This window comes from Sceloporus undulatus, chromosome 2, assembly GCF_019175285.1.
Source record: "Sceloporus undulatus isolate JIND9_A2432 ecotype Alabama chromosome 2, SceUnd_v1.1, whole genome shotgun sequence".
In the NCBI taxonomy this organism is placed as follows: domain Eukaryota; kingdom Metazoa; phylum Chordata; class Lepidosauria; order Squamata; family Phrynosomatidae; genus Sceloporus; species Sceloporus undulatus.
The window spans coordinates 129,332,540-129,357,714 of record NC_056523.1 but is presented as its reverse complement, the minus strand read 5'-3'; the positions used below and the strand labels follow the sequence as shown (position 1 = coordinate 129,357,714).

General features: G+C 42.9%; 2 protein-coding genes across 13 annotated transcripts in view; one reads left to right on the top strand and one right to left on the bottom strand.

Moving 5' to 3' along the window:
• The window catches only part of ARHGAP44 (Rho GTPase activating protein 44), a 142,165-nt gene extending 139,266 nt beyond the window's left edge, over positions 1-2,899 (top strand). For 7 of the 8 annotated variants that reach the window (XM_042450018.1, XM_042450017.1, XM_042450019.1 and 4 more), the window contains one exon: positions 981-2,899. In XM_042450018.1, coding sequence (XP_042305952.1) covers positions 981-1,123 — 143 coding nt within the window. In that variant the 3' untranslated portion in view covers positions 1,124-2,899. The remainder of the gene's footprint in view (positions 1-980) is intronic. The other variant, XM_042450021.1, reaches the window with a different exon arrangement.
• LOC121921658 (testis-expressed protein 47-like) lies at positions 332-25,175 on the bottom strand. Of its 5 annotated transcripts, XM_042450027.1 has the most exons (8): positions 21,887-22,421; positions 19,790-19,862; positions 18,746-18,852; positions 15,387-15,448; positions 13,421-13,625; positions 10,061-10,217; positions 5,473-5,536; positions 4,455-4,514 (listed from the first exon to the last, which is right to left on the bottom strand). In XM_042450027.1, the coding sequence occupies exons 1-7, from the start codon at positions 22,046-22,048 to the stop codon at positions 5,499-5,501; spliced, it is 804 nt and encodes a 267-aa protein (XP_042305961.1). In that variant the 5' UTR covers positions 22,049-22,421; the 3' UTR covers positions 4,455-4,514; positions 5,473-5,498. The 5 variants fall into 5 exon arrangements, with proteins under 5 accessions (XP_042305962.1, XP_042305963.1, XP_042305960.1 ...); XM_042450028.1 differs by lacking the exons at positions 4,455-4,514; positions 5,473-5,536 and adding an exon at positions 332-433; XM_042450029.1 differs by lacking the exons at positions 5,473-5,536; positions 21,887-22,421 and adding an exon at positions 24,497-25,175 and having other exon boundaries at positions 2,893-4,514.

Genomic DNA, 25,175 nt, shown 5'->3' with positions numbered 1-25,175 from the left:
AGAAAAGCTACATTTTGGAATGGTTACGTTTAGCCAAAATTATTCATTCATCAGCATAACTCTTTGAGATTGCTTATTTCCTTTGAGCCAAATAGACAGTTTTTATCCCTATCATATGTTCAAGTATTATTCTAGAATTAGATACTTAATCTCCTTCCCTGCAGAGATCCATGTTCAGTAGAGCTATTGTATGTGGTGTGAAGATGTCCATGGGGAATTTTTCATATGAATGCTTGCCTGCCAACTGCAGTAGAGGTTAATTTTGTTGCTGCTGCTGCTGTTAAATAACAAGTTACAAGTTTGATCCACATTGTTGGGTATTAGTCCTATAGTCTGCATCATGTGGCTCTCCCAGTACTTTGGACGTCACTATCAGAAGTCACATGCAGTAAGTGTCATGGCCAGGGGTTCTGGAACCTGAAGTTCAAAATATCTGGAGGGCAAAAAAATTGAGAACCACTGTGTTAGTCATTTGTGGCACACTGGTGATAAAAAAAGGAAAGAAAAACTCCAAACCCTTTTTTGCTGCCCAGTTGCCTGGAGATTCTCACCGATGATCTAACAAACAAGTATTCCACAAGGTTCAATTTCAAACCAGGTAGAAAGGTTTTTTGACCTGAAGCTATAAGACAGGCTGGAAGGTTAGCAATCAGATTCTGGACTCTTGGCAGCAGTGATATTTTGAGGAATTTAAAAAATAATTATGGTTTGAATGAGACAGCTTGTTAGCAATGGGTGTTTTCAAGGAAGGGACAGTTCTGAAGATTGTCAAAGCCAAAGGTGCAAAGCAAAACTATATTATGACATCCCTTTTATCTGCCATTAACAGACTCTGAGAACAGTTCTTACTGCTCAGTTTAAGTTAAAGCTGCAGTTCCTTTGTCAGTTGACTGTGTGTCCCTAGGTGGGTGGGTAGCCTTGGCCTGGAACAGTGTGTGATCTAACAAGGTGTCTCCCTGTGTGTCTGTGCCTGGTTGCAGATCTCGCCCACCTTGATGTCCCTTCCATCCATGTAGAGGTTGATGTCTCCACACTTCACCTGGACCCACTGGGACAAGTCCAGAGACATCCGGTACCAGGAAAAATAAGTTCAGAGGAGGATTCAGAAAGCACCGCCCTATGACACGATATCCCTTGCTCCCTCGAACATCCTCTCTTGTACATATCGGTGCCCCATGAACACTCCACGGAAGGAGACATGTCCAGAGACCTTGCCCACTTGTGTGTGGGGGGAGGTGTCTCTTAAGGCACTCTGCTTGCCAGCCACTTGTGCAAGACTGACAGCCCTGTGGGCCTGGTGCTAAGCCTGTTGATGTGGCAAAGAGCACATTGCCAGTGCAATTTCCATTTAATTTATTTTTCTCCTATTTGTTTAGCCTTATCCAAATTTTGCCTTTTTGACGTGGTGCCTATTTAATATTCTTTACAAGCTTTTGGACCCTTACCAAAATAAGTAACTAAATGCTCTCATTGGCCCTTTCAGGCAATTGAACAGCAGAGGTTGGAAAGCAGCAGATGGGTTCAGTAGTTGAATTTCACAGAAGACACTTATTGGGTTAGTCTTACTGGCCTCAGCAATGCCTCCCACTCTTGCTCTGTCTGTCCTTCCTCTGTGTGCCAGCTAAATCTCCATAGTGCTGGTTCATTGCTCTTTCTCCCCTGCAGACTGGCCAAGGAATGGGAGAGGAACCGACTATACCTGCATCATTCCAGAGCTCACCCACTCATTTCAAAACCTGTTTACCTGGTATTTATCTCCTACTGCCAGGCAAATGCCTTTAGGGCAGTGTATCATATATGAATCTCTGGGATTCCAAAGGAAATATCACTCGGCCTTCTGGGCTCTTTTACCATTTCATTCCCTGCCTGCACCCTCACCTCCACACATACACAATTCCCTGGATCTTCTTCCCACTACAGTGGGTAGAGAGAAGGTCAAGGATGATGAGAAATGAGAAGGGACAAACACCAGAAGGAACATTAAATTGCTGTCTTTGGCTGTGACCAGAGTTGAGCAGGAAAGGTGGCTGTGGCATGGGGTGGGCGATGTTTCCTCTTAGGTAAAGAAATAGTTACTTGTTTAGCAATAAAAGTGCTCCCAAGCATATCCCCTGCAGTGTAATCTCAGAGGGGGAAACTGGCCACATGGAGTTCTTGTTCACCCTCATGATAGGCTTATTCCCACCCTCCCCTTTCTCTCTACTCCATGTTCAGGCCTTTTTGCCCGGGCGAGGGGAGATGAATTCCACCAAAGGATATACATTTGCAATGGTTAGACTGCAGCTCCCTGTAGTGTATAGCTCAGGGTCTGACTGAGCAGGGCAGAGCTCTCAGCTGTGCATGCAAAGGCAGATGTAACCTTTTATCCTTTTAAAAGAGATGAGATATATAGATATATATATCTGCCCACATAGATATATATTTGTACATATAAAATACATAGATATATATATTTGGTTTATTTGGGGCCATTCCATCTGAACGGGTGTACAAATGTACAATATAAATCTAATGCTTAGAATTATTATTCTACACACATACTTTCAAACTCTTATCAGATTTATGGTAAATGTCTCCAAACTCCTCTCTTTTGACAGCATTTTTGCAAGTCTGGATGCTCTTGCTTTGCCACAAGCTGTGATAATATGTAATTCATCACTCAAAAATGGACGGGGCAGGAACACAAGTGCAAATTCTGGTTAACTAGGCGGGGAAATAGTTATTCTAACTGCTCTCCCCAATTATGGCCACTTGATGTTTTTGCTGTTCAAGCTGGGGCCATAGACACAACCCAGGCACTGGGCAACTCCTTTCTATGGGAGAGTCTCCTGCTTTCTCCATTTCTGCCCAACCTCCTCCCCCCCCCCAACTTATGGTGTCATTAAAGTACAGTTAATTACTTTTGTGGTATCTCTGTTTCTCTTGTCTGTGCTTTCTTTGTTTATTCAAAGCAAAAAAAAACTTCACAAAGCAGTTTCACAAAATGAACTGTATTAATGCAATTTTAACACAAAGGGGTGATCAGCAAAGGATTTAGTGGCAGCAACCACTTGAAAGTGGAGTCCAATTGAGAAGTCTAGATTGGCTCCCAGTTTGTTTAAAACATGGGCAAACTATTTCCAAATGTTTACAGGCTAGTCATTGTCTGTCCAGGGATGGAATTGGGGTGGTGGGAGAGACAACGAAAAATGTGTTTAATATTAAGTGAAAAATATTGCAGGAAAGTTGGGCGTAACTATAAAGCCATTTTCAAAATGCCTACCAATCAATGAAAAACCTGATGAAAGCACATTTAAAAAGCATTTCCATCCCCTTGTGCACCAAAAGCAGGAGGACATGAATGGTGTTTTCAGAGCCATATCTGACATTTCATTTGCTGCACCTCCAAGGCAGGTTTACAATTCTGCAATGATTGAATGGCTGCAGGCAGGTGGCCTTTTGCCACCTTCTAGGCTCATGTCAATTATTTCTTGCATAACTCAGCTGGGGAAATGTTCCACCAACAACATGTGGTGGGCACTATTGAGCCCCTGAAGTTAAACACTTGCATCTCAGAGTGGAATCTAGGGGTGTAAATGCTCACTTGGTTCAGTCTTGCCATGACAACAGCTTGAGAGGGGAACCAATAGGGTGCTAAAGGTCAGCAGCTTACTGTGGAAGTATTAAGGGTTGATGAATAACTGGCAGAAGGTGAGGCATTCCTTAGAGTTTGCAGGTGATAGGTGCTATCCACAAGTCATCTCTGTCCTTGTTGCAGCTGTCAATGACTTGAGCGCTGAGACAAACCACAGACCCTCAAGAACAAAGAGAGCTACAGTAGTAAATTTTCAGTGATGAATAAGAGTTTCCCCAAATTTTGAGTCTTTCAGTTGTGTCCGGCTACAGCTCAGATCATCCACCTACAGCTCAATACATTAGGAGGCACCAGGCTGAGGAGGGCTCTTTTTAAGTTAGTTGATGACAGACAGCATAGTTGCATACAAATCAGTAGCTTTTACCATGAAAAGCAGTATGTGTTTCTTTTTCTTCATATCCTGGTTTTCATGGCTTCCAAGGGGAAGACTTATTCATTGCAGGCATATCCTAGAGACAAATTATCCCTTGGTCAAGAAAAGATAACACTGCCTCTGGTGCTCTAGACACTACACACTGTTGTGCAGTCCCAAATACCATGTGAATTCACCATATTATGCTAACATAAGATGTGCATAGTTTGTACAGTTCATAGTTTGCGTTGAACACAGAGCTGAACTGATGCTGGAGTCTGGGTATGAGCAAATGTCAAGATTTTCATTTTTTCCCTACAAAATAGTACTTGCCCTTCCCACTGATTGCTGAAAAGGCTCTCTTTCATCATAGATTTCAAACTTAGACAGAATTTCAAGGATCCAGTGTTGGCTTTCTGCAGCAAAAATCACTCTTTCTTAACCTTGTTCCTCAGGTGGCAGAGGCTCCCTTCAAAGCAGCCCATTCAAAATGGACTTTTAAGCGTTCTGACATAGGCCACATATTCTCTGGTGTGGAAAGAAAAGAAATGGGTTATATTAAGAGAACTTTGTGGTGCTGGAGATCTTGCCTAGCCTGCCTGCCTGCCTACCCACCAGACTCGGAAGGGGCTGCTGCATGGCAGCAGCACTGCACCTCTCAGCGGCTGCACCAAACAGAGGGCCTGACCAGGTGTCACCCCCACACACATACACACATGGTATTCCCTAGTGGAGTAAGAAGCACTGGCACTTCCAATGACACCCTGCAGGTGGTACCCAGCTGCCAGAAGCCAGTGCTTTCTTTGTTTTTTAGGACACACAGGAAGGCTACAGGAGCTAGTGGGGATTGCCAGTCTTGGTGGCACCAACAGAATCCAGTATTCCATTATATCTTGGCCATTGTGAACAACAGCTGTAGTGTCTTCTCTGCTGCCTCCACCTGAACTTCTTCAGGAGCACACCTACACACTCATTTTATAAACAGAGAAATAGACATTGGCATATAAAACTTTATAAACAGCATGTGACTACCTATATAAGCACAGAAGGTGATGTAGTGTGACTTTAGCTTGCAATCTGCAACAAAGCATTGGAGAGGGGGTGGGCAAAGACTAAAAATATGTTTTGATCTTGATCAGATTGCCACCTTCTGTGCCTGCATATATTGTGGTATCGTTATGGTAACAAAGGTAGGCCCATAATTTTGTTTTAGGATCACAAGATATATCTCTGTGTTGTGGAGTTGTGCATGTTAATGGAAACGTGCACTTATTGCCATGCAATGAATACTGTGTAATACAGCAAAATTCAAAAACTTGCTTTTGTTGCAGACAGCAGAGCATTAATGTGTTAAGATTGTTCCCTTGTCTGGTAAGTGGTGTTAGTCTAATCTAACAGCATGTGACTTGTGATTCTATTCATGCACTGGAATGTGCCATGCAAATGTCAGCATGCACTGGGCAGTCTACCATTTGCTGTACTGTACCTTTTTTGCAGCATACGTAGAGGGACTTACACCGTGGTTGGATCATCACTTCGAAACACAAGCCCTTCAATCAAAATAAGTGCTATATAAATTGCAACACAGGCTTATTTCAACCTGAATTCTGTGAAAAGTGACACCATTTTCAAATTTCTTTTTGCCAAGGGGGAAAAAAAAAAGGGGGGGGACAAATCTACTTACTGAAGAACCCAATTGTGATAGGAAGAATATGTTAATCATAGGGAATATGCATTCCCATTAATGTCTAGTCTGACCCACTGTTAGCAAGATTAAAATCTTCCTATGAGAGGCAGGAACTCAGATTGTTGTACCTCTATGATCCATACATTCCCAGAGATGACTACTGACAAAAATGGAAAGAGAAAATCTGTGTTACAGAATTGCTTGTTTCTTCTGCAGTCAAGATCAAACTAGACAATACACTTAGCCCATATTTAGAAGCCTTTCTCTCTAAATGGTAAAAGACATCTTTTTGACCTAGCATGTTCTTTTTCTCAGTTTTGTATCTTGCACATATTAAGTGCTTTGTTTTATTGATCACTGGAAGATAAACGCAAGCCTATTTTGTATGTCTGATTGCTGAGGCATGAATTGTGAGGAATGCCTGTTGGTGGTAGCATAGATGTGCTAATAGTAGGGAATACACTTTTCCTTAATTTTATATGACGCTCAATGATGCAACACTGAATGTTTGAGAGATACTTAGTGCCAATCTGATGTGGTACAGAGGATCCATAATTATGATCTCCCCTGATGTTTGGGAATAAAGGGAAGAATCAAATACAAACATTGAACTTTTATTTGTCCTCCTGTACCATCACCCCCTATCAAAATCCCAGCTATCCAGCCACTATTTTGCCCCATAAGTATCTGCAATTTTTCTAGTATTACGCAAACAGGATTTCTTTTAATTTTTGTATCTATTATTCTTTTAAATGGTACCCATTTACATGTTTCCCTCATCACAGTTCAGTTTGGCCATAAGAAATAGTTTGTCTTATTAATTAGTCACTTGGGCATATTTGTCATCATAGGCAGATGGCACATAAATTATTTAAGTAAATACTAGGACAGAATATTCTTGGTAAATGATGCTAGCATAAGTACTTATTTAGATCTTGCACAAAGAGATATCGGTACCTCTTTGTACAATGCTTTTTCTCTCCCTGTGCCATGCAGTGCAACTCCACCCCTTGTCCCAAATGGCCATGAATTGGCTGTAGGAGTAAACCTGGATCTTCTACGGCTGCCACTACACAGCTGAGAGAAAGGAGCAGCCTTCACACTCCAAAACCTCCAAGGTAAATATACTCAAAAGATACCCTTTTCCATAGTCTTGACTAGGACAGGACCTCCGCAGAGGCCATGTGAGCTTACAGTTTTAGCCTTCCAAGTACTCATCTATATTTTAAAAAAAAACTAAAGAGAATTCTGCTGGCAGAATGGTTTAAACCCCTCGGGAGGATTGCTTGGTTGTGTCTACAGCCTTCCCAGTATTCATTTGGGTTCTATTTCTACATCCTGCTGTCACTTTTTCCCCAAATACTGCTCTGTGTGTTTGTCTGTGGCTTTTTCGCTAAGGCAGCTAGGTCATAGCTAGGTCTTTCGGCAGCTGTGAGCCTAAACAATGACCAGACGGTATATTCGCTAACATGAAGCCAAAAACCTACTGCTACAGACTCCATCTTGTCTAATGAGACAAAGCAGGCAACAATTCTGAGATGAAAATAACTTCCTAATTGCCATGGAAATGAATGTAGGCTACACACCTGAGCCCTCTAATGTCTGAAGAACCACACATTACAATTCCCTGTGTGTGTGCAGAGTCAACAGAACAAAAGTACCATATTGGGGTGGAGAGCCTGATGTCTTCCAGGTTGAACTACCTCTCCCAACAGCCCTGATCAAGAGAGTAGGCTAAAACTAAAACATAGCTGACATCTGCATCATCTCTACTGTTTTTCAGCTCTTCTCCTTTGTGAGGACAGATGATATTTCAGTAAGAAGAAATATGGAGTCTCCTAGCAGGAAGAGGGTTCCTTGAAGTGTGATCTTTCTCCAGAATGTTGTGCTACTTAAGAATGCAGTGACTAAATCTCCAGAATCTGGGCAACTGGGCTTGGAAAGGTGGTCAATACAGTGCTTCACCTTTCTCCATTTCTGAGTTGGGTGGGGAATTTGTTCATCTACAACTCTATCAGCATAGTCAATGGTTAGTGAAGTTGGGAGCGGGAACTGAACAGCAGTAGGCCCACAGGCCCCTTTCCTATTTTAGAAAGTTCCCATTTGGCATTTTAAGCTATGACTCCTAATAAAAATCAGATCAGACAATAAGCTTGTCACTGTCTAGAGGCTCTTTCTAGGATATCTACAAATATTCCTAGAGAACTATACATGCAAGAGACCAGGCAACCTTTTTCACTGCACAGTTATAGCATTATGATTCCACTTTAATGGTCATGGTTCCATGCTATGGAATACTGGGAATGGCAGTGGAGGGAGAAGCCATGAAAATCCTCAGCCAGGGAGTTCCTCTGGTGGCCTCTGACCAAACTTTAAGACCCAGGAGGATTCCACAGGATGCAGTATGGCAGTAAATGTGAGATTAACTGCTGTGATTGTTTAGTTTGAAATGGCCCCAGTTAGCTTCTCCTGTTTCTGAATATAATTTTAATTTCATATTTTACATGAGGGTGCTCATACCTTCTTGTGCTAATATAGAGGCCTTGTGTTGTTGTTATATACCTCCAAGCCATTGTTTCTTAGAATCATGGAATCATAGAGTTGGAAGAGACCACAAGGGCCATCCAGTCAACCCCCTGCCATGGATTCAACCATCCATGGCTTGAAAATATTCCAAAGGTATATATAAATTCTAAGAAGAAATTTGCCACTTTGTATAAGAGATACAATTTTACTATGTCATTGTATTTAATGGGACTTCAGCATATACAGATTTTGGTATCCAAAGGAGGTCCTGGAACCAAATCCTAGTGGATATCAAGGACCTGTTGTATTTTTTGTGGAAGCACATATGGTATGTGTGTGTGTGTGGGGGGGGGTGACCCTCCAAGATCTCCTGGGAGGCTAATGCCCCCCCCACACACACACACACCATTTTCCACAGTTTCCCACTCCTGCTTTACAAGGTCCCAGTTCTCTCTGCTCTCACTTCCCCTTGTCTGTAGCAGCTTACTTAAATTCCTGTGTTCAAAATACTGAAATAATTTGCACTTAATTAACTTAGCAGGAGGAAGAGGAGAGGAAGGAGCAGAGTCTCACCCTTTCCAAACTCAGTACATAAATTCCAGGATTTCCCTATTTAAAATAGTAATTTTCTTTCTCATTAATAACTATTGCCTCTTGTTGTCTGGCCACATCTTTTTGATCACACTCTGATCTGGGTTTCATCTGTGAAATATTGCACGGTATGCAGAAAGGCTAAGAGTTTGTAGGTAATTAAAACTTTCTAATGACATGGTCAAGGTATTTTTCACAGGTGCCATACGCCTATAGTTTTCACTGTCTTGGGAAACTAATTCAATAAATCCCCCTTTCAGTGCTAAGTTTTTCTGATGTTTCACAGGGGCAAGATCAAAGCCTGCTAGCCTATCCACATTTTCCTGGAAGTAAGATACACAAAATTAATAAAAACCTGCTTATGATTTTGCTAGACATGGTATATATTCCTTTGTCAGAAACTCAGCATTTGTACCTCTACCATATCTTGGCTAGTTGGAATGGAACAGTACATGTGAAATCCCTGCTGTCAAAATGTGAATATCCCATGCACCTGCTTTATAGACTATGATGTTGTACCTGGACACATCTGATGAAGTAGACAAAGTTTGCAAAGGCTTGTGCTACAAAAGTGCTACAGTATTGGTTTGCATATAGCTGCTCGAGGTACTAAAGAATAAGAATTTTTATTTCTTTCCCACTGTTTCTCAAGGGTTCCATCATAAACTTATTCCCAAAGCAGTACTAAAAGTAAGTGCTCTTCTATTGTACTATTTGTACATCTGCAATGCAGAAATAATCCAGGCTAACACCACTTTAACTGCCATGACTCAATGCTATGGAATTCTGGGAACTGTAGTTTGTTGTGGCACCAGAGCTCTCTGACAGAGGTTAAATACCTCACAAAACTACAATTCCCAGAATTCCATAGCATTGATCCATGGGAGTTAAAGTGGTGTCAATCTGGATTATTTCTGTAGTGTAGATGCAGCCACAATAGACTGGGAGGGAAGATCTGAGATAATTCCCTTATTCCACTGCTCTCCTCTCATTCTTGACACCACTCCTAATGTATCATAGATTCTCATGGGAGGTGCGGACAATTCATCCACAAATCCGTCACTCTTTCTGCTTAAGAAGAGTGTCTGTCTTCCTGCAGCAATGATCAGACTCTTTACTTATAAAAAGATAGGACCTGCCATATTCTGCTGTTGCTCACCCACCAAATTAGGCCAAGCATAAATATTTTATGTCATGATTGTCCTCTGATCCTCTTAATCCCTCCCCCCCCCCCCCCCCCGCAACACCTCCTTCCACAATTGGCCCATACCTGAGTCCATCTGGAGATTCACAGGGAAGTCAAAGAGCTGCAGGTACTGAGCGGGACTCAATAACTCATGGCATGCCAGCAGGTAGCAGATGGTGTTTTGGTGAACAATGAGCTCTGGTACCTTTTCCAGGATGGTGTCCGGGAGGTTTTTGGGGCTCTGAGGATCAGAAAACAAATAATAGTCAGGTAAATTCCACAATTCAACAACATAAACATTGCCACTGACCTATCAGCAGGGGGAGGGAGCTGGTGCGCCTAGTTCTCTATAGCTCAGCCACTTGATAGCTATTGAAAATACTGTAAAAGGCCAGGAAATGTAAATCCAGTCACCTTCCTAAATCAGGAATATCAAGTAATAGAAACTACACTGTGAGCAGATGGATCCAAGGCACCATGCTCTTACCAAGCTGGATCAATCAGGGAACAGGGAAACATGTCTGTATCATCGCTCAGAAAAGTGGTTTATTTATTTTTTGGACTTCAGCTACCAAAAGTCTCATTCATCATGGCCATTGACCATGCTCGTTTGTGGATTCTGAGAGTGGAAGTTTAAAATACGTAACATTTCAAAACTATTAGCACTAAGTGCTTTTAAAGAGAGAGAGAGATTTGGGTATTTGGGTCATTTTTTTAAAGGGGGAAATATGACAGCTTCAGAGAAATGGTGGAAAAGATAGATGGTGGATCTAATCAATTTTTAAAAGTAGGCTGGAATCCTGTATGGCAGCCCCTTCTTTATGGGAGATTTAGGGACTGTGAAAGTCCCCTAATTCCCACTTAATGGGAAGCAGCCACTGCAATTGTCCTGGGTCTTTTCCTGCCACTTGGGAAGCAGCTAGCTGACAGTCCCAAGCACCCATCTCTCATGTGAGGGAGAATTGTAACAAGGGTCCTGTCCTGATCACTCAACGGAGGAGTAGAAATAGTCAGTTGCTTCTTGAGCATAAGGAGCATCAATTGCAGTGGCTACTTCCCAGTAACTGGAATTTGGGGGTGGGGGTCAGGCTAGAATTAATAGTCATAGCATTATAACTTAGCCACCTGTAAATTCCATACAGGATTCTGACCACTGCTGTTTTGCTCAATAAGAAAAAAAAATATCCAAAGGTCTTTACCAGTGTCTTTACTTTTACCATTTCAACTGTGCCAAATGCTTGCCTAACATAAAACTTTGACCAAGTTTCCCATGACATTCTTGCAAACAAGCATGTAAAATGTGGGCTAGACAAGGTAACTGTTACCTGGATTTGTAATTGGTTGACCGGACGAACCCAAAGGGTGCTCAGTAATGGCTCCTTTTCATCCTGGAGAGGTCCCACATGGTTCTGTCCCAAGCCCAGTGCTATTCAATATCTTTATCAATGACTTGGATGACAGAGTTGGGGGTAAACTTATCAGATTTGCAGATGACACCAAATTAGGAGGAATAGCTAATACCCCAGAGGACAGGATCAAAATTCAAAATGACCTGAATAGACTAGAAAGCTGGGCCAAAGCCAACAAAATGAACTTCTACAGGGAGAAATGTAAGGTACTGCACTTAGGGTGGAAAAATGAAATGCACAGATATAGGATGGGGGACACCTGGTTGAATGAAACTACATGTGAAAGGGATCTAGGAGTCCAAGTAGACCACAAGTTGAACATGAGTCAACAGTGTGATGCGGCAACTAAAAAGGCCAATGCAATTTTAGGCTGCATCAATAAAAGTATAGTGTCTAGATCAAGAGAAGTAATAGTGCCACTATATTCTGCTCCGGTCAGGCCCCACCAGGAATATTGTGTCCAGTTCTGGGCACCACAATTCAAAAAGGACTTTGAGAAATGGGAGTGTGTCCAAAGGAGGGCAACTAAAATGGTGAAGGGTCTGGAAACCATGCCCTATGAGGAACGACTTAGGGAGCTGGGGAAGTTTAGCCTGGAGAAAAGAAGGTTAAGAGGTGATATGATAGCTCTGTTTATTTGAAGGGATGTCATATTGAGGAGGGAGCAAGCTTGTTTTCTGCTGCTCCAGAGAACAGGACCCGGAGCAATGGATGCAATTTACAGGAAAAGAGATTCCACCTCAACATTAGGAGGAACTTCCTGACAGTAAGGACTGTTCGACAGTGGAATGCACTCCCTCGGAGGGTGATAGAGTCTCCTTCCTTGGAGGCCTTTAAACAGAGGCTGGATGGCCATCTGTCAGGGATGCTTTGATTTGGATTTCCTGCATGCCCTTGTGGTCTTTTTCAACTTTACAGTTCTGATTCTATGATTCTATGAAAATAAAACATAAACACAATTGAATAAAAAATGGCTACCTTTCATTCCCATAAAAATAAAGCACTGCTGATGGGGACACCATTGCTGTAGAGTCAAAATCTGCCCCGTTTCTACCATTTAATGACTTGACTTTTATTGACACCAATTCCACCTGGATTAATCCAGATGTCACTGGAGAAGAGGAGATGGAATCCTGCCATTCCCAGTAGGTGCAAGCAAAAGCAAACAACTGCAGCCTCTCCTAGCTTGTGTTTTCACCCTCATTAATGACTTTTGCCCTTTTGACCACACTCTGAGGTTGCTTGGCCACACACATCGAGTTTTCATCTGTGAAATGTTGGAAGGAATGTAAATCCATCCTCGCCATCTACCTGTCTTAATGGTAAATATGAGTTCCTCTCTCCTATAGGATTTGTGCTGCCCACACCAAGAAAACAAACAGTAGATAGTTTTTCAAATGAAGAAGGGAGGGGAAGAAATAGGTCTGTAAACACTGAGCCCTTGAGGAGCCTTTGGCTTTGCTCCTCCACAGTTTCCTCACTCCCCTCAATATATCTCATAGATGAGGGCAATGAAAGGGACCTTCTTTAGGATATGTATGAGGACACACACTAACAGACTAGCACATCTATGAAGATGTCCCAGCTATTCCAGCTCACCTTTCTAATGTCATCTTTTCAAGCATGCCTTGGCTGCTGGGTCAGATGAGTGGCTCTTGTCACTAGCTTTCGCTTCCCTCTTTTCCCTGCCATGCGTCATATCTAATCCCAACCATCATTTACAGTCTTTCAAAAACTGATGCCCTCCACTTGCATTGGAGTACACATCTCGCCATCCTCAGGTAACTTGCTGGATATGATGAGGGTGTAGGCCAGTAGTTCCCAAAATTTGGTTTTCCAAACCTCACATCCCCGAATGCCTGACTGTTTGCCAAGCTGGCTGGGGCTTCTAGGAACTGAAGTCCCAAATATCTGGAGGGCCAAAGTTTAGGAATCACTGTAAACTGAACACACGTGGAGGACACCAAGTTCAAAAAAGCTGCCCTAATGCATCATCTCTGAGGTTGGTTGGTTGGTTGGAGAGGCTGACACATGCCTTGGGATGCTGGAGCAGATGCTTGCCAAGTTTCAGAAGCACCGTGAGGCACTCATGGGTAAGAGTCTCTGCTGAGTCCTCCTGCGACGTATCATAGTCCAGGTGTCTCTCTGACACCCTCAGCACTTTGTAGTGCCACTGCTGGAAGAGTCGAGAAGGGATTTTATGGGACATTATGAGGATTTTGGCATCCAGGACCAAAGCTCTGAAACAAACCAAGAAATCATGATTTAAGAGGACCAACATGATCTTAAAGAGCTGTGAGGGAAAGCTGATCATATGGCTATCTCTAACTGTAGCAGTGAATGGCTTCCATGTCAGCAAGGAGGTGAATCCACTCTGGATTTTAGTCTGAAATTTAAAGGAGCTATCTAAAGTGCTTAATCCATCCCTCAAAAAATGTCAGTACTGTGGACAGCTCCTTTAAAGTTCAGACTAAAACGTGGAGAAGATCAGTGCCCAACTGACATGGAAGCCACCGGCCACCTCTCATCTCTTATCAAGGCAAGAGGCAAACACCATACTACTACTTAACAGCAGGTTATTGATCACTTCAGATAGTCACACAATACATATGCTAGACTCACAAGCTTTACACATGTGAAGAAGTATTAATACAGAGGCCCGTTGGTATCCGCTGGGGTCTAGTTCCAGGATTCTCCATGGATACCAAAGTTCATGGATGCCCAAGTCCTATTAAATAAAGTGGACAGTAAAATGGTGTCCCTTATATAAAATGGCAAAATCAAGGTTTGTTTTTTGGAATCTATACATTTTAAAAATATTTTCAAGCCATGGCTGCTTGAATCGATGAATAAAAAATCAGTGGATTTGGAGGGCTGACTGTACTGTATTACACAAGGAACAAAGGTTTGAGTGTAGCCGTCTTCAGTTGGTCCACCAGAATTAGCAGTTTCTTCAAACTGGCAATTCAGCCCCAAGTACATTCAGAGATCATCAGTGAGCTCCTGTGAGATACTGATATTCTGCATCTGATATTTTCCAAAGACCTGTTCATACCACATGAACTTTCATACAATCACTCAGTGGGAAATCCATGGCTCTCCAGATGTTGCTGGTCTCCAGTCTCCATTAGCCTCAGCCAGCCCAGCCAGTGATGGGCAATGATGGGAGCAGTAGAGTGTCAACATCTGGAAACCTGTAAATTCCCCAGCCCTGCTGGAAGTAAGGAGTTCCATCAGGTGATGGGATAACCCTATTAACTGTAATAATTCAAAACAGTTGGTGAGTCAAGGGGCAGAATCCATGCATGTCTCGCCTGCTCATCTCAGCACCAAGCTCTGCAAAGGTGTTTCTAATCTGCCAGACATTACTTCTTTACCAATAATAAATCCAAATTGCTCCAAACAGATTACATAGTCGTCTCCCTTTCCCCCCACCTTTTATTCCCAGAAAAACATCTGGTTTGGCTAGGCCTAAGGTTGGTGACTGGTCCAAAATCACTAAGTAAGCTAGGTGGCTGAATGAGAATTTGCTCTAAACAAAAGGACTGGGTCCAAAATTAATGTTTTATGATTAATGTCTTCACTGCATTGATGTCTTAATGCTTCTCTAACTTTTATACCACATACTGTTTTATAGCTATTTTGTTTAAACTTATAAGGTGCTATGGGTTCCATACTGGGAAAAAGGTGGAATATAAATCAAATAAATAAATGTCAAAAATCATTAGCAGGAAGAGGCTCAGTCCTGTTTTCCCCAAATCAGGATGCTGTTTTTAAGTATGTCAGTAAGATCATGTCCTATTCATCAGAATTGCTCTATGGCAGCTTTTACTAAGTTGGCACCCCCAGATACTTTGGATTACAGCTCCCATCGTCCCCAACAATGGCCCAAGTTGTAGCCCAAGACATAAGTTGGGAGGGAGAACGAAGTTGGGGGAGGCTGTTCTTTTAGCAACCAGCCTTGTGCTTGAAGAGGGACCTACTAGCCACTGTCTGCTCACCTTTGCTGCTCTTCCATGTCCCTCAGATCCCGCAGAATGGAATAAAGCACATCACTGGATGACTGAAAGAGAAGCAACAAATCTGACTTCAAAAACACAAAACAAAACAAGCAATATTACAGTGTTGCAGAAGGGCTGTGGACATGGCATGAAGCCCCATCAGCCTGCTGTTGGGGGTCTTTGATTGTTTTGGTGGAGGAGATCAGGACTGTGGCTTCATGACTGAGCACAGGCTTAACATGCAGAAGTGCTTGGATTCAGTTGCATCAGTGAGAAACGGGTGTGGAAGGGATTGCCCATTCAAAGCTTCTTCTGGAAATACTCCCATTAAAGGAAGGTTCTTATACAGCTATGGCTACTACATGGGGCCACAGAGATGCATCCTATGTCACAAACAAGATAAAACAAATGGAGATGTGTGGGGTTGTTATGTGCTTTCAAGTCATTTCTGACTTATGGTGACCCAAGGGCAAACTTATCATGAGGGTTTCTTGGCAGGTTTCTTCAGAGGAGGTTTGCTATTGCCTTCCCCTGAGGCTGAGAGTATGTGACTTGCCCAAGGTTGTCACATGGTTGTTTCATGGCTGAGCTGGGAATTGAACCCTGGTCTCCAGAGTCACAATCCAACATTCAGACCACTACACCAGGCATGGGGAGCCCAACACAAAAGGCATTTGAGGCCTCCAGCCATACAATAAAAACAATAGCAAATGAACAAGTTAAGGTCCAAGTTAAAATAGCAGTTGAGCCATTATGGTGTAATGGTTTGAGTGTTGAACGATGACTCTTGAGACCAGGCTTTGAATCCCTGCTGAGCCATGAAAACCACTGTATGACTTTGAGCAAGTCACTTACTCTCAGCCTCAGAGGATGGCAATAGCAAACTTCTTCTGAACAAAGCTTGCCAAGAAAACTCCATGATAGATTCACCTTAGGGTCGCCATAAGTGGGAAATGACTTGAAGACACACAACACACACACAGAGCTATCAACTAAATGCATTAATCTCAACCATTCCCCCACTCCACCTGCCCCCTCCCCCAATGTATGGCATGGTCTTCATTCTTTCAATATTGGCATTTTGTTTCACATACAATAGGCAAGCATTTCACATATATCAGGAGAGAACCAAGCTGAGAAGCTCTAGAAGTCACTTACCAACCAGCACCCCTCTCCCTCCCCAAATCCACGAGACAGGAGTTTTGCTTGCAAGATTAGGAGGAGTATCATTGGGAGGCAAGATTTCAAAAGGGCCAGGGAGCATTGTTCCTAAAATATGTAGTTTCAGCTAGAATGCTTGCTATACCAAAGGACACCTGGATCTTTTATTGCCATGGTGACAGATAATAAGAGGCTGCCTTTAAATTGTCCCAAGAAAGGTTGACAATGGAAGAGAAACAGATTGTGCAGAAGAGACTGCTTCTCCTGGAGAAACAGCCAATGAGCAGGCAGCCAGAGTCTGAAAAGGGAAGACCTGTTGCGCCTCAGTTAGTAGGGAATTAGTTAGCATCTAGTTAGTAGGGAAAAGGGCCCTCAGTAACCTAAAAGCACTGGATTATCTGATCTTGTAAGCTAAGCAGGGTCAGCCCCAGTTAGTATTTGGATGGGAGAGTGCCACAAGACCAGGTGCTGTAGTCCCAATTCCACCCTTGCCCAGGAGGTGACTTGAAAGCACATACAAAGAGAGAGAGAGAGTTAGTAAAGATGGAGCCCTGGTGGCTCAGTGGATAAATGCCTGTACTGCAGCCATTCACTCGAAACCACAAGGTTGCAAGTTCAAGACCAGCAAAAGGGCCCAAGCTCAACTCAGGCTTGCATCCTTCCGAGGTCGCTAAAATGAGTACCCAGACTCTTGGGGGAAAATTAGCTTACTTGCTGTTCACCGCTATGATCCTTGGAATAGCGGTATGTAAATAAAACAAATTATTATTAAGTAAGCACATTAGTAAGGATGCCGAGTGTGTTGTTTAGTGCCTACAAGTCAGCTCTGACTTAATACAACTCTGTCCCACAGTATTATTGGTTTGACATTGCCTTCCTCTGAGGCTGAGAGATTGTGACCTTGCCCAAGGTCTGCCAGTGAGTTTCCTTGGTTTAGCAGAGATTGCAAGCCTGGGCTCTCAAGACTCCTGGTCCAACTCTCATTTGTAAGTTTGCTGAGTGCAGAAGGGGCTTCCAACTCAATCTCAAATGGTTTCCCACTACCATCACCATTCCTAAATGTCAAGAGCACCCAACTGCAGCCACCGATGGCATTTCCCCACCATCCGCAATGTCAATTTCCATTCTCTTGGCAGTTTTCACAGCCATTGCCTAAATAAAGAAGGGAGGAATTCCAGGAAATGGTGTGAAAGGGTATCAGTAGTAGCTGGTGGCTCCCATGGAAGTAGAGCAAATTAATCTTCTCTGGCTTTTAGGGGCTATCTAAGGTATTAAAGGAGCCCTGGCGGTGCAGTGGTTAAATGCTGATACTGCAGCCATTCACAGCCACAAGGTTGTGAGTTCAACCCCAGGCACGGCTCTAGGGTCCACTCAGTCTTGCATCCTTTCGAAGGTTGCTAAAATGAGTACCCAGCTTGTTGGTGGCAATTGGCTTACACATTGTAAACTGCTTAGGGAGTGCTTAAATGCACTGATAAGGGATATAGAAATGTACTTGCTATCGCTATTCTATTTGAGGGATAGGGTTTAGTATTTTGGCTAGCTCCTTTAAAATTCAGACTAAGTGTCCCAACCAACATGGAAACCACCAGCCACTACTGAGAGTAGAGATTCTTGGAGTGAGCACCCTGAATTGGTAACAAGGTTTTTAGGCCATGAGCATGAGCTTTCACATACTGGGTGCAGAAGTAGAAGAATAAAAGATTTGGAAGACAATTTCCACAAACAAAGCCGGGTGAGTCAGGATGTCAGCTGCGTGAGTGTGTGTGTGCGCGCGTGTGTGCGTGTGTATTGTCTGCTTGCTTGCTTGTTGCCAGAAGTCAGTGGCAAGAAAGGGACAAAGCTGTTTCTCCCCACCTACCATTAGACGTTTCTTATGTCATTCTTAAACCCTTTTCTGGATTATTGTGCTCAGTTGCATGTTCCTCGCCTCCACCCCAATTCCACATTTCTGTCACCTCAGACACTATACTTCAGATCCATCCCAGGCTGCTTTGAGGGGATCTGCTCTACCTCCAGGTGTGATTAATTGCTTTGGCAGCCAGAGGAAAGTGAGTGATGAGTCATTCATGAACCTGAATGGTATCCTGACAGTTCTCTGGTACTGGAACAATTTACATGCTGTTTTTCTCAGTGTGGCTCACTTACAGAGAGAAAAAGAGAGAGAGAGAGAGAAAAGAGGGAGACAGAATGCTCACCTCCAAGATGTGCACAATGCATGTGGGGTAGAGCAGCAACAGTCCTGTGATCCCCTCACCTTGATAAGAGGAGCGTTGCAGGTTCACAAAGAGTTGTTCCCAGTATTCTGAGGAGAAATGAATTATTCTTGGTATAATCTACCACAATACAGCGGACACAGCCAACGGAGAGATACGTCATAGGCATGCAGATTCACTGGCCTCTTTGCCACCCTGCCCAGGTGTATCTGCTATGAGGCAAATCTACATTCCTGTTTGTAAAAGCAGATTAGAGATAGGCAGGAACTTGAGACAACCAGAACATCAAGCAGTGTTTGTGTGGAGGTTTTTTTGTTATTTTTAAAGATGTATTTCTCTTAGGCCCATATTATCCTGCTGTGGCCTATTATGCTCAGTCACAGTGCTTCATAGTATATTGATATGGGTGCTGTTTTGGTTTGGTTTTGAAGAGTTTTAATTTTTAATAACATAATTGTTTTTAATTGTTTGAATTTTGTTTTTTTCAAAAAAAACTTTGTATTTTTAATGCTTTATACTGTAATAATATCACTTACCCAGAGCCAATCCAAGACATTTTGATGCTGAAGTTGAGTAACAAATGGCACCCTCTTCCATTCCATTTATAAAACATGAATGACTGTACTGGCGACTGAAATTTTCTTAAAACATTTGAATCTTTCTTCAAGATTTGCCAGCCCATCAGAAGGCAGTGCGTTCTCCACCTCCACATTACTGCTGTCTCCTATCATCTACTGCCTGAGACAACCACCTCACTCTACCAAAAGCTAGGACCATTACTATACTTGCTACATGATGTTGCTTTCTTATGTTGAGCAAAAAGGGTTCCCCTGTGATAGATAAGTTTGTGTGTTTTCATGTTCTTCTGCTTTTTTCCTTTTTGCCCTTGTCGTCAACCTAGTGTCTCAGGTGGTGTGAAGCAAACTCAGCAAAGACCCAGGGTCCTTCTTTTAATCAGTTCCATCCCACTTGTCAGTTGTCTAGAAAAGCTCCTCTTGAAGGAGCCAACTGCCCAGTTTTTCTTACCAGCTAAATCCCTTTTATCAGCCAGGTCTGGTGAGATCTTGGCAAGGAAGACCAGTCTGTGGAGGAGAGATTTCTAAAAGTGGGGAAAGAAACAAGAGGGAGACAAACAGCCAGTTTTATTGCTAGTTGTTGTTGTGTGCCTTCATTTTATGGTGACCCTAAGGCAAAACTATCATGGGGTTTTCTTGGCAACATTTGTTCAGAGGAGGCTTGCCGTTGCTTTCCCCTGCAGCTGAAAGTATGTGACTCATCCAAGGTCATGTTGGATTTCATGGCCAAGCTGGGAATCAAACTCTGGTCTCCAGCATTGTAGCCCAACACTCAAACCACTACGCCATGCTGCTAGTAGTAGCTACCAAATGCGGGATATTATCAATTGTGTAGATTTTTCCATGATGTGGAAAAGACACAATCCTGTTCAAAGATCAAACTGAGATATTAAAAGCGAAGTGGGTTCCCTTGAGTAGGGCATTTTCCATCCAGAAATGGGATTTCAACGACATATGCCTTACTAATCAAAATTTGCAAATTAAGCCTGTGTTTACCTTCCAATGGCCAATCACAAAACAATGCAAGCTAAATGCAAGATCAAGAAAAGCATTATGGTGTTATGGTATGGGTAAATTTAAGCACTTGAGGGAATGCCACTTCAGAATATGTACTAAGCATAAGCTCAGATTTGATTGTAGATAAATATAAGAGAGTATGCAAGAACTGTAGCTGTTATATGTTTATTTTTAAAAAACAAATGCTTTTTAAATAAATAAATAAATAAACAGGGCACAGATGCCTGTGTTTTGAACAAGCCTGCCTGTTCCTAGTTTTAAAAGCTTTTGGCTGCATCTACACTGCAGAATTAATGCAGTTTGCTTTAACTGCCATGGCTCAATGCTATGGAATTCTTGGATCTAGAGTTTTTCTTGGTACATCTCATTTTTCCTGGTATGTCACATTGTTGTTGTGTGCCTTCAAGTCATTTCCAACTTATGGCATCCCTAAAGTGAACCTTCCATAGGGCATTCTTGGCAAGACTTATTCAGAGGCTATGAGGGTGTGGCTTGCTCAAGTAGGTTTCCATGGCAGAGCAGGAATTCAAATCCTGGTTTTGCACTGTCCTAATCCAACTTTCAAACCACTTCACCATGCTGCGTCTCTGGGTTACTTTACCAACAGATATATATGGATGCCTAATAATTTCAGTGCTGCACTTGTTCAAGGGACGTGGGTTCTAAAGAATAAATATTTGCTGCCACTAAGTACAGGAGGAATATTAAATCAGAAAGAGAGGGTGTGTGTATGCAGATATTGCAGGGAATATTGTACAAGCATCTGCTTTCTGTCCAGGTGAAAGAGACCACAGTAGGAATTTTGTCTGTGCTGTTACTCTAACCTTTTTCTGCTGCCTCTAGGCAGGTTGAGCCATTATATGAAGAGAGAGTGGGAAAACATTGTGATCCTGACACACAAGGCAGCAGAGGCAAAATGGCTCCAAAAAATTAGGATGGTTCAAAAGCACCTTTCAGTAGCATAGATCCCATTTTCATTGGGAAACAGATGCAATGTATATTACTAGATTATAAGAGCCAGCATGATGTAATGGTTTGAATATTGGACTATGGAGACCAGGGTTCAATTCCCTGCTTGGCCATGAAACCCACTGGGTGACCTTGGGCAGATTACACACTCTCAGCCTCAGGGGAAGGCAATGGCAAACCTCTGAACAAATCTTGCCAAGAAAACTCCATCTTAGGGTTTCCATAAGTCACCACCACAATATACACTATATCACATTCCATTATTATATTACAATAAACAAAAACCTTTACTTCCTAGGAATTGTATTCTCAGTATTAACTAACCCATTCTATGCAAGGATGTATTCTTCATAAGTATGGGGTGCAAAGCATGCAGCCAAGTAGTTCATGGTCGCCAAGGCTCAAGCACACTTCTGTGACATCTAAAGAAATGTGCATTCAACCTGTGAGAGTCCCTTTTACATGCAACTGTTATTTCCCCCTTCCCCAACTCATGTTCACTCCTGATACATCACACATTCAAATGGCTACACGCACTATACTGTGACAAAATACTACTTACTCTGTCTTTACCATTGTGTGTCTTCTTTTGGAGAAGCTGATCAAGAAAGTTTACCCTCTCCTCCTCCTCCTCTGATGGTGAGTTTTCCTGCCTCCCCCACATCTTAGTGAATTTCTCATCATGATTCCCCATTGGTGAGATGCCTACATTCAATGCTGACATTGCAGCCTGGCTTCTAAGACTCAGATACTGAGAGATGGGGCTTGTGGCACAATAAATAAATCAGACAGGCCATCTGGATAATATTACAGCTTGCATTGACCACAAGGCAGTGTTCTGGGCACACAAAGCCGTTTGTTGACAAACTTGGGTTCCTGGTATCATTACAAGCTGTGCCAACCAGGCTTATTTGGCCTCCCAAGCTTCATTGTTCTCTGGCATTTGCTGTTGGCAGGTTAGCTGGATAGGGCAGCTGTTGCTCTGGCAACTTTTGACACCTAATGGTAACATCCCTCCCAGGCCTTACAATCGCATTTCAGAAGTGCCGCTCTCAAGTCTCTTGGCAGAGATTCTCATCATATTGTTGCCCTAAAGGTGGATTAGATGGGGGGGAAACTTGTATGTTTGTGCCAAGTCTTCCCCACAGCCCTTTTCTTTAGCAAGGTAACATGCTGTATGTGTATAGTAAATACATAGTGACATAAGGAGCTCTCCAGTGTTAACCATCACATTTTGATGGATTGGTTGGAGACATTAGGATACATGTCCCAGGGCTAAGACCTTCAGATATGTGTGTGACTACCCCACCACCACCACTCTACCACCATCATCCTGTGTTCCTGGACAGCAGCATCCCACAGCCTGGCACCCTCAAGATATGAGACGCCCAGTTGCTCCAACCCAAATGGCCATACTCCAGCCTGTATGGGGGCTGTGATCCATCTAGAGGGCCTTGGGTGTGGAAGACTGTTTTCAAATGTATTGCCCAACCTTTACACACTTCTTTATTGTGCAGGTTGTGTTGTTCAACATAATTCTTTGTCTTCTTCCACTTTCAGGAGACCTGAATACATGCACATAAAGAGCAGCTATACACATTGATTAAAATTGCTCACATCTCCCTCCCCATCTTTTCTCACTCATGCACAAAGTTTATTTTTTATATAAAAAAAACATTCTGTAAAGACTGATATATATGGACCCAGTTCAAAAAAAACTGTCAAAGATGTGGACCCAAATTCTTCTAATGTGCCCTTACATTCAAAGACTTGTGGCTGATTTCCAATCTAGGTCCTGAAAAAGAACAGTTGTTACATGCCAAACATACAATATTAAAAATGCACATGAGGGGCCTAAGGTCCTTAAGATCTCCTTCTCCTTCATTCCATCTACATTTTGTTTTCTCTGCATGTTGCAATCTGGTTTGTTCAAATTTCAAGGCAAGAGAGAGGGAAGGAGGGAAGAACAGCACCATTCAGTGTATTTCATAGAATCTAGTTCAAGTAAACCACAAATTGAACATGAGTCAACAGTGTGATGCGGCAGCTAACAAGGCCAATGCGATTTTAGGCTGCATCAATAGAAGTATAGTGTCTAGATCAAGGAAAGTAATAGTGCCACTCTATTCTGCTTTGATCAGGCCCCACCTGGAATACTGTGTCCAGTTCTGGGCACCACAATTCAAAAAGGACATTGAGAAACTGGAGCATGTCCAAAGAAGGGCGACTAAAATGGTAAAGGGTCTGGAAACCGTGCCCTATGAGGAACGACTTAGGGAGCTGGGGATGTTTAGCCTGGAGAAGGCTAAGAGGTGATATGACAGCCCTTGAAGGGATGTCACTTTGAGGAGGGAGCAAGCTTGTTTTCTGCTGCTCCAGAGACTAGAACGCAGAACAATGGATGCAAACTACAGGAAAAGAGATTCCACCTCAACATTAGGAGAAACTTCCTGACAGTAAGTGCTGGTCAACAGTGGAACAAACTCCCTCGGAGTGTAGTGGAGTCTCCTTCCTTAGAGGTCTTTAAACAGGCTGGATGGCCATCTGTCAGGGATGCTTTGATTGAGATTTCCTGCATGGCAGGGGTTGGACTGGATGGCCCTTGGGGTCTCTTCCAACTCTATGATTCTCCCTTTTTTCTTATCAAAGAAAGTATGCTAACTGGGGAGATGCAATAGCTGCACAATGTCTTTGGAGTTATCTGGAAACACTTGTTTTCACTTTGTGTGTGTGATTGTAGTTCCCATTCCCCACAGTTTCCTAAGCAGGTTTTACCTGCCCTTGCTCTTTGCAATTACTGTCTTCCCTACACAAAGGGACCTTGTAGATACTAGCTGCATACTTTCCTCTGTGTTATGGAATTGGAGAAGTGATAAGTACCAAGGGACTGATGCAGAATGGGACTTTGCGAACCATCTTCAGAATGGGACAAAACATCCAACTTACACTTTGACTAAAAAATCTTGCCTGAAATTCTCTTTGCTTCTTTGCAAGTAACCAGTGGTGTTCAGGTCTAGCCATAGTAAAGAGTCCTGCATGTGTGAAAAACAGTCCTAAGGCCCTGCCTTGTCAAGCAGGGTCTGCGTGACAGTGGCATCAGACTGTGATAACTAGGACACCTTCCATGCCCCCCAAGCTATCTTTCCCCAAATCCCCTCAATCCCACACAAACCTTCCCAGCCTCTCTCTGTCCTGCCAGCTGCAACTGATACACTGAAATCCTCTCGTGAAAGATGAAGTCATCCATCTCCTCGTACAAAAAACTGCTGGCTGCCTGGGAGGACGCCATTGCTTGCTCCACTCCTGCTGCAGTTGCTAGGCAATGCCTTAACAAAAAGAGCCCCCAGGGAGTGGGAGATTATTCACTCCATCCCCAACACCAACCAAGCTTCAGCCTGCAGCAGCCTGGTAACAGAATGGTCATGGCATGGTTGACCAGCTCGTGACTGTAGACTAATGAGTCCAGAGCCAAATTCTATTTCACACTTACAAAGCTTTTGCTGGGCATCTAAGAAACAGGGCCTGGGGTATTTTCAGCTGGATGGCTTTTTCTTCACTGATGCTGGGGCAGAGATTATGAAACCACAGGTCATATAGCAAAAACAAACAAACAAACAAAACAAACCCTGAATGTATGATCTGCATTGTAGCTTTCTACATGGTTGCTGAACTACACTGTGTGTTCTATTTTTAAAAGAAGAAGACGACGACTGCTCCAGTATTACACATGAAAGACCCCTGGAGAATGCTACTTGTCTTGTTGTCTCAGAATGGTATCCTCTAAACATTCTCTCTTGGCTCCCTACTGTCTGTGTTCAACTGAAATTGTTGTTCTTGTTGCTGTTGTCAGA

Excerpts from the sequence above, each read along its gene's own strand:
- LOC121921658 (XM_042450025.1), bottom strand. The coding sequence starts at position 22,048 with ATGTCAGCATTGAATGTAGGCATCTCACCAATGGGGAATCATGATGAG. Across the intron at positions 15,449-18,745 it reads GCATTGTGCACATCTTGGAG|TCATCCAGTGATGTGCTTTA; the intron begins GTGAGCATTCTG and ends CTTCTCTTTCAG. Across the intron at positions 10,218-13,420 it reads ATCTGCTCCAGCATCCCAAG|AGCCCCAAAAACCTCCCGGA; the intron begins GCATGTGTCAGC and ends TCTGATCCTCAG.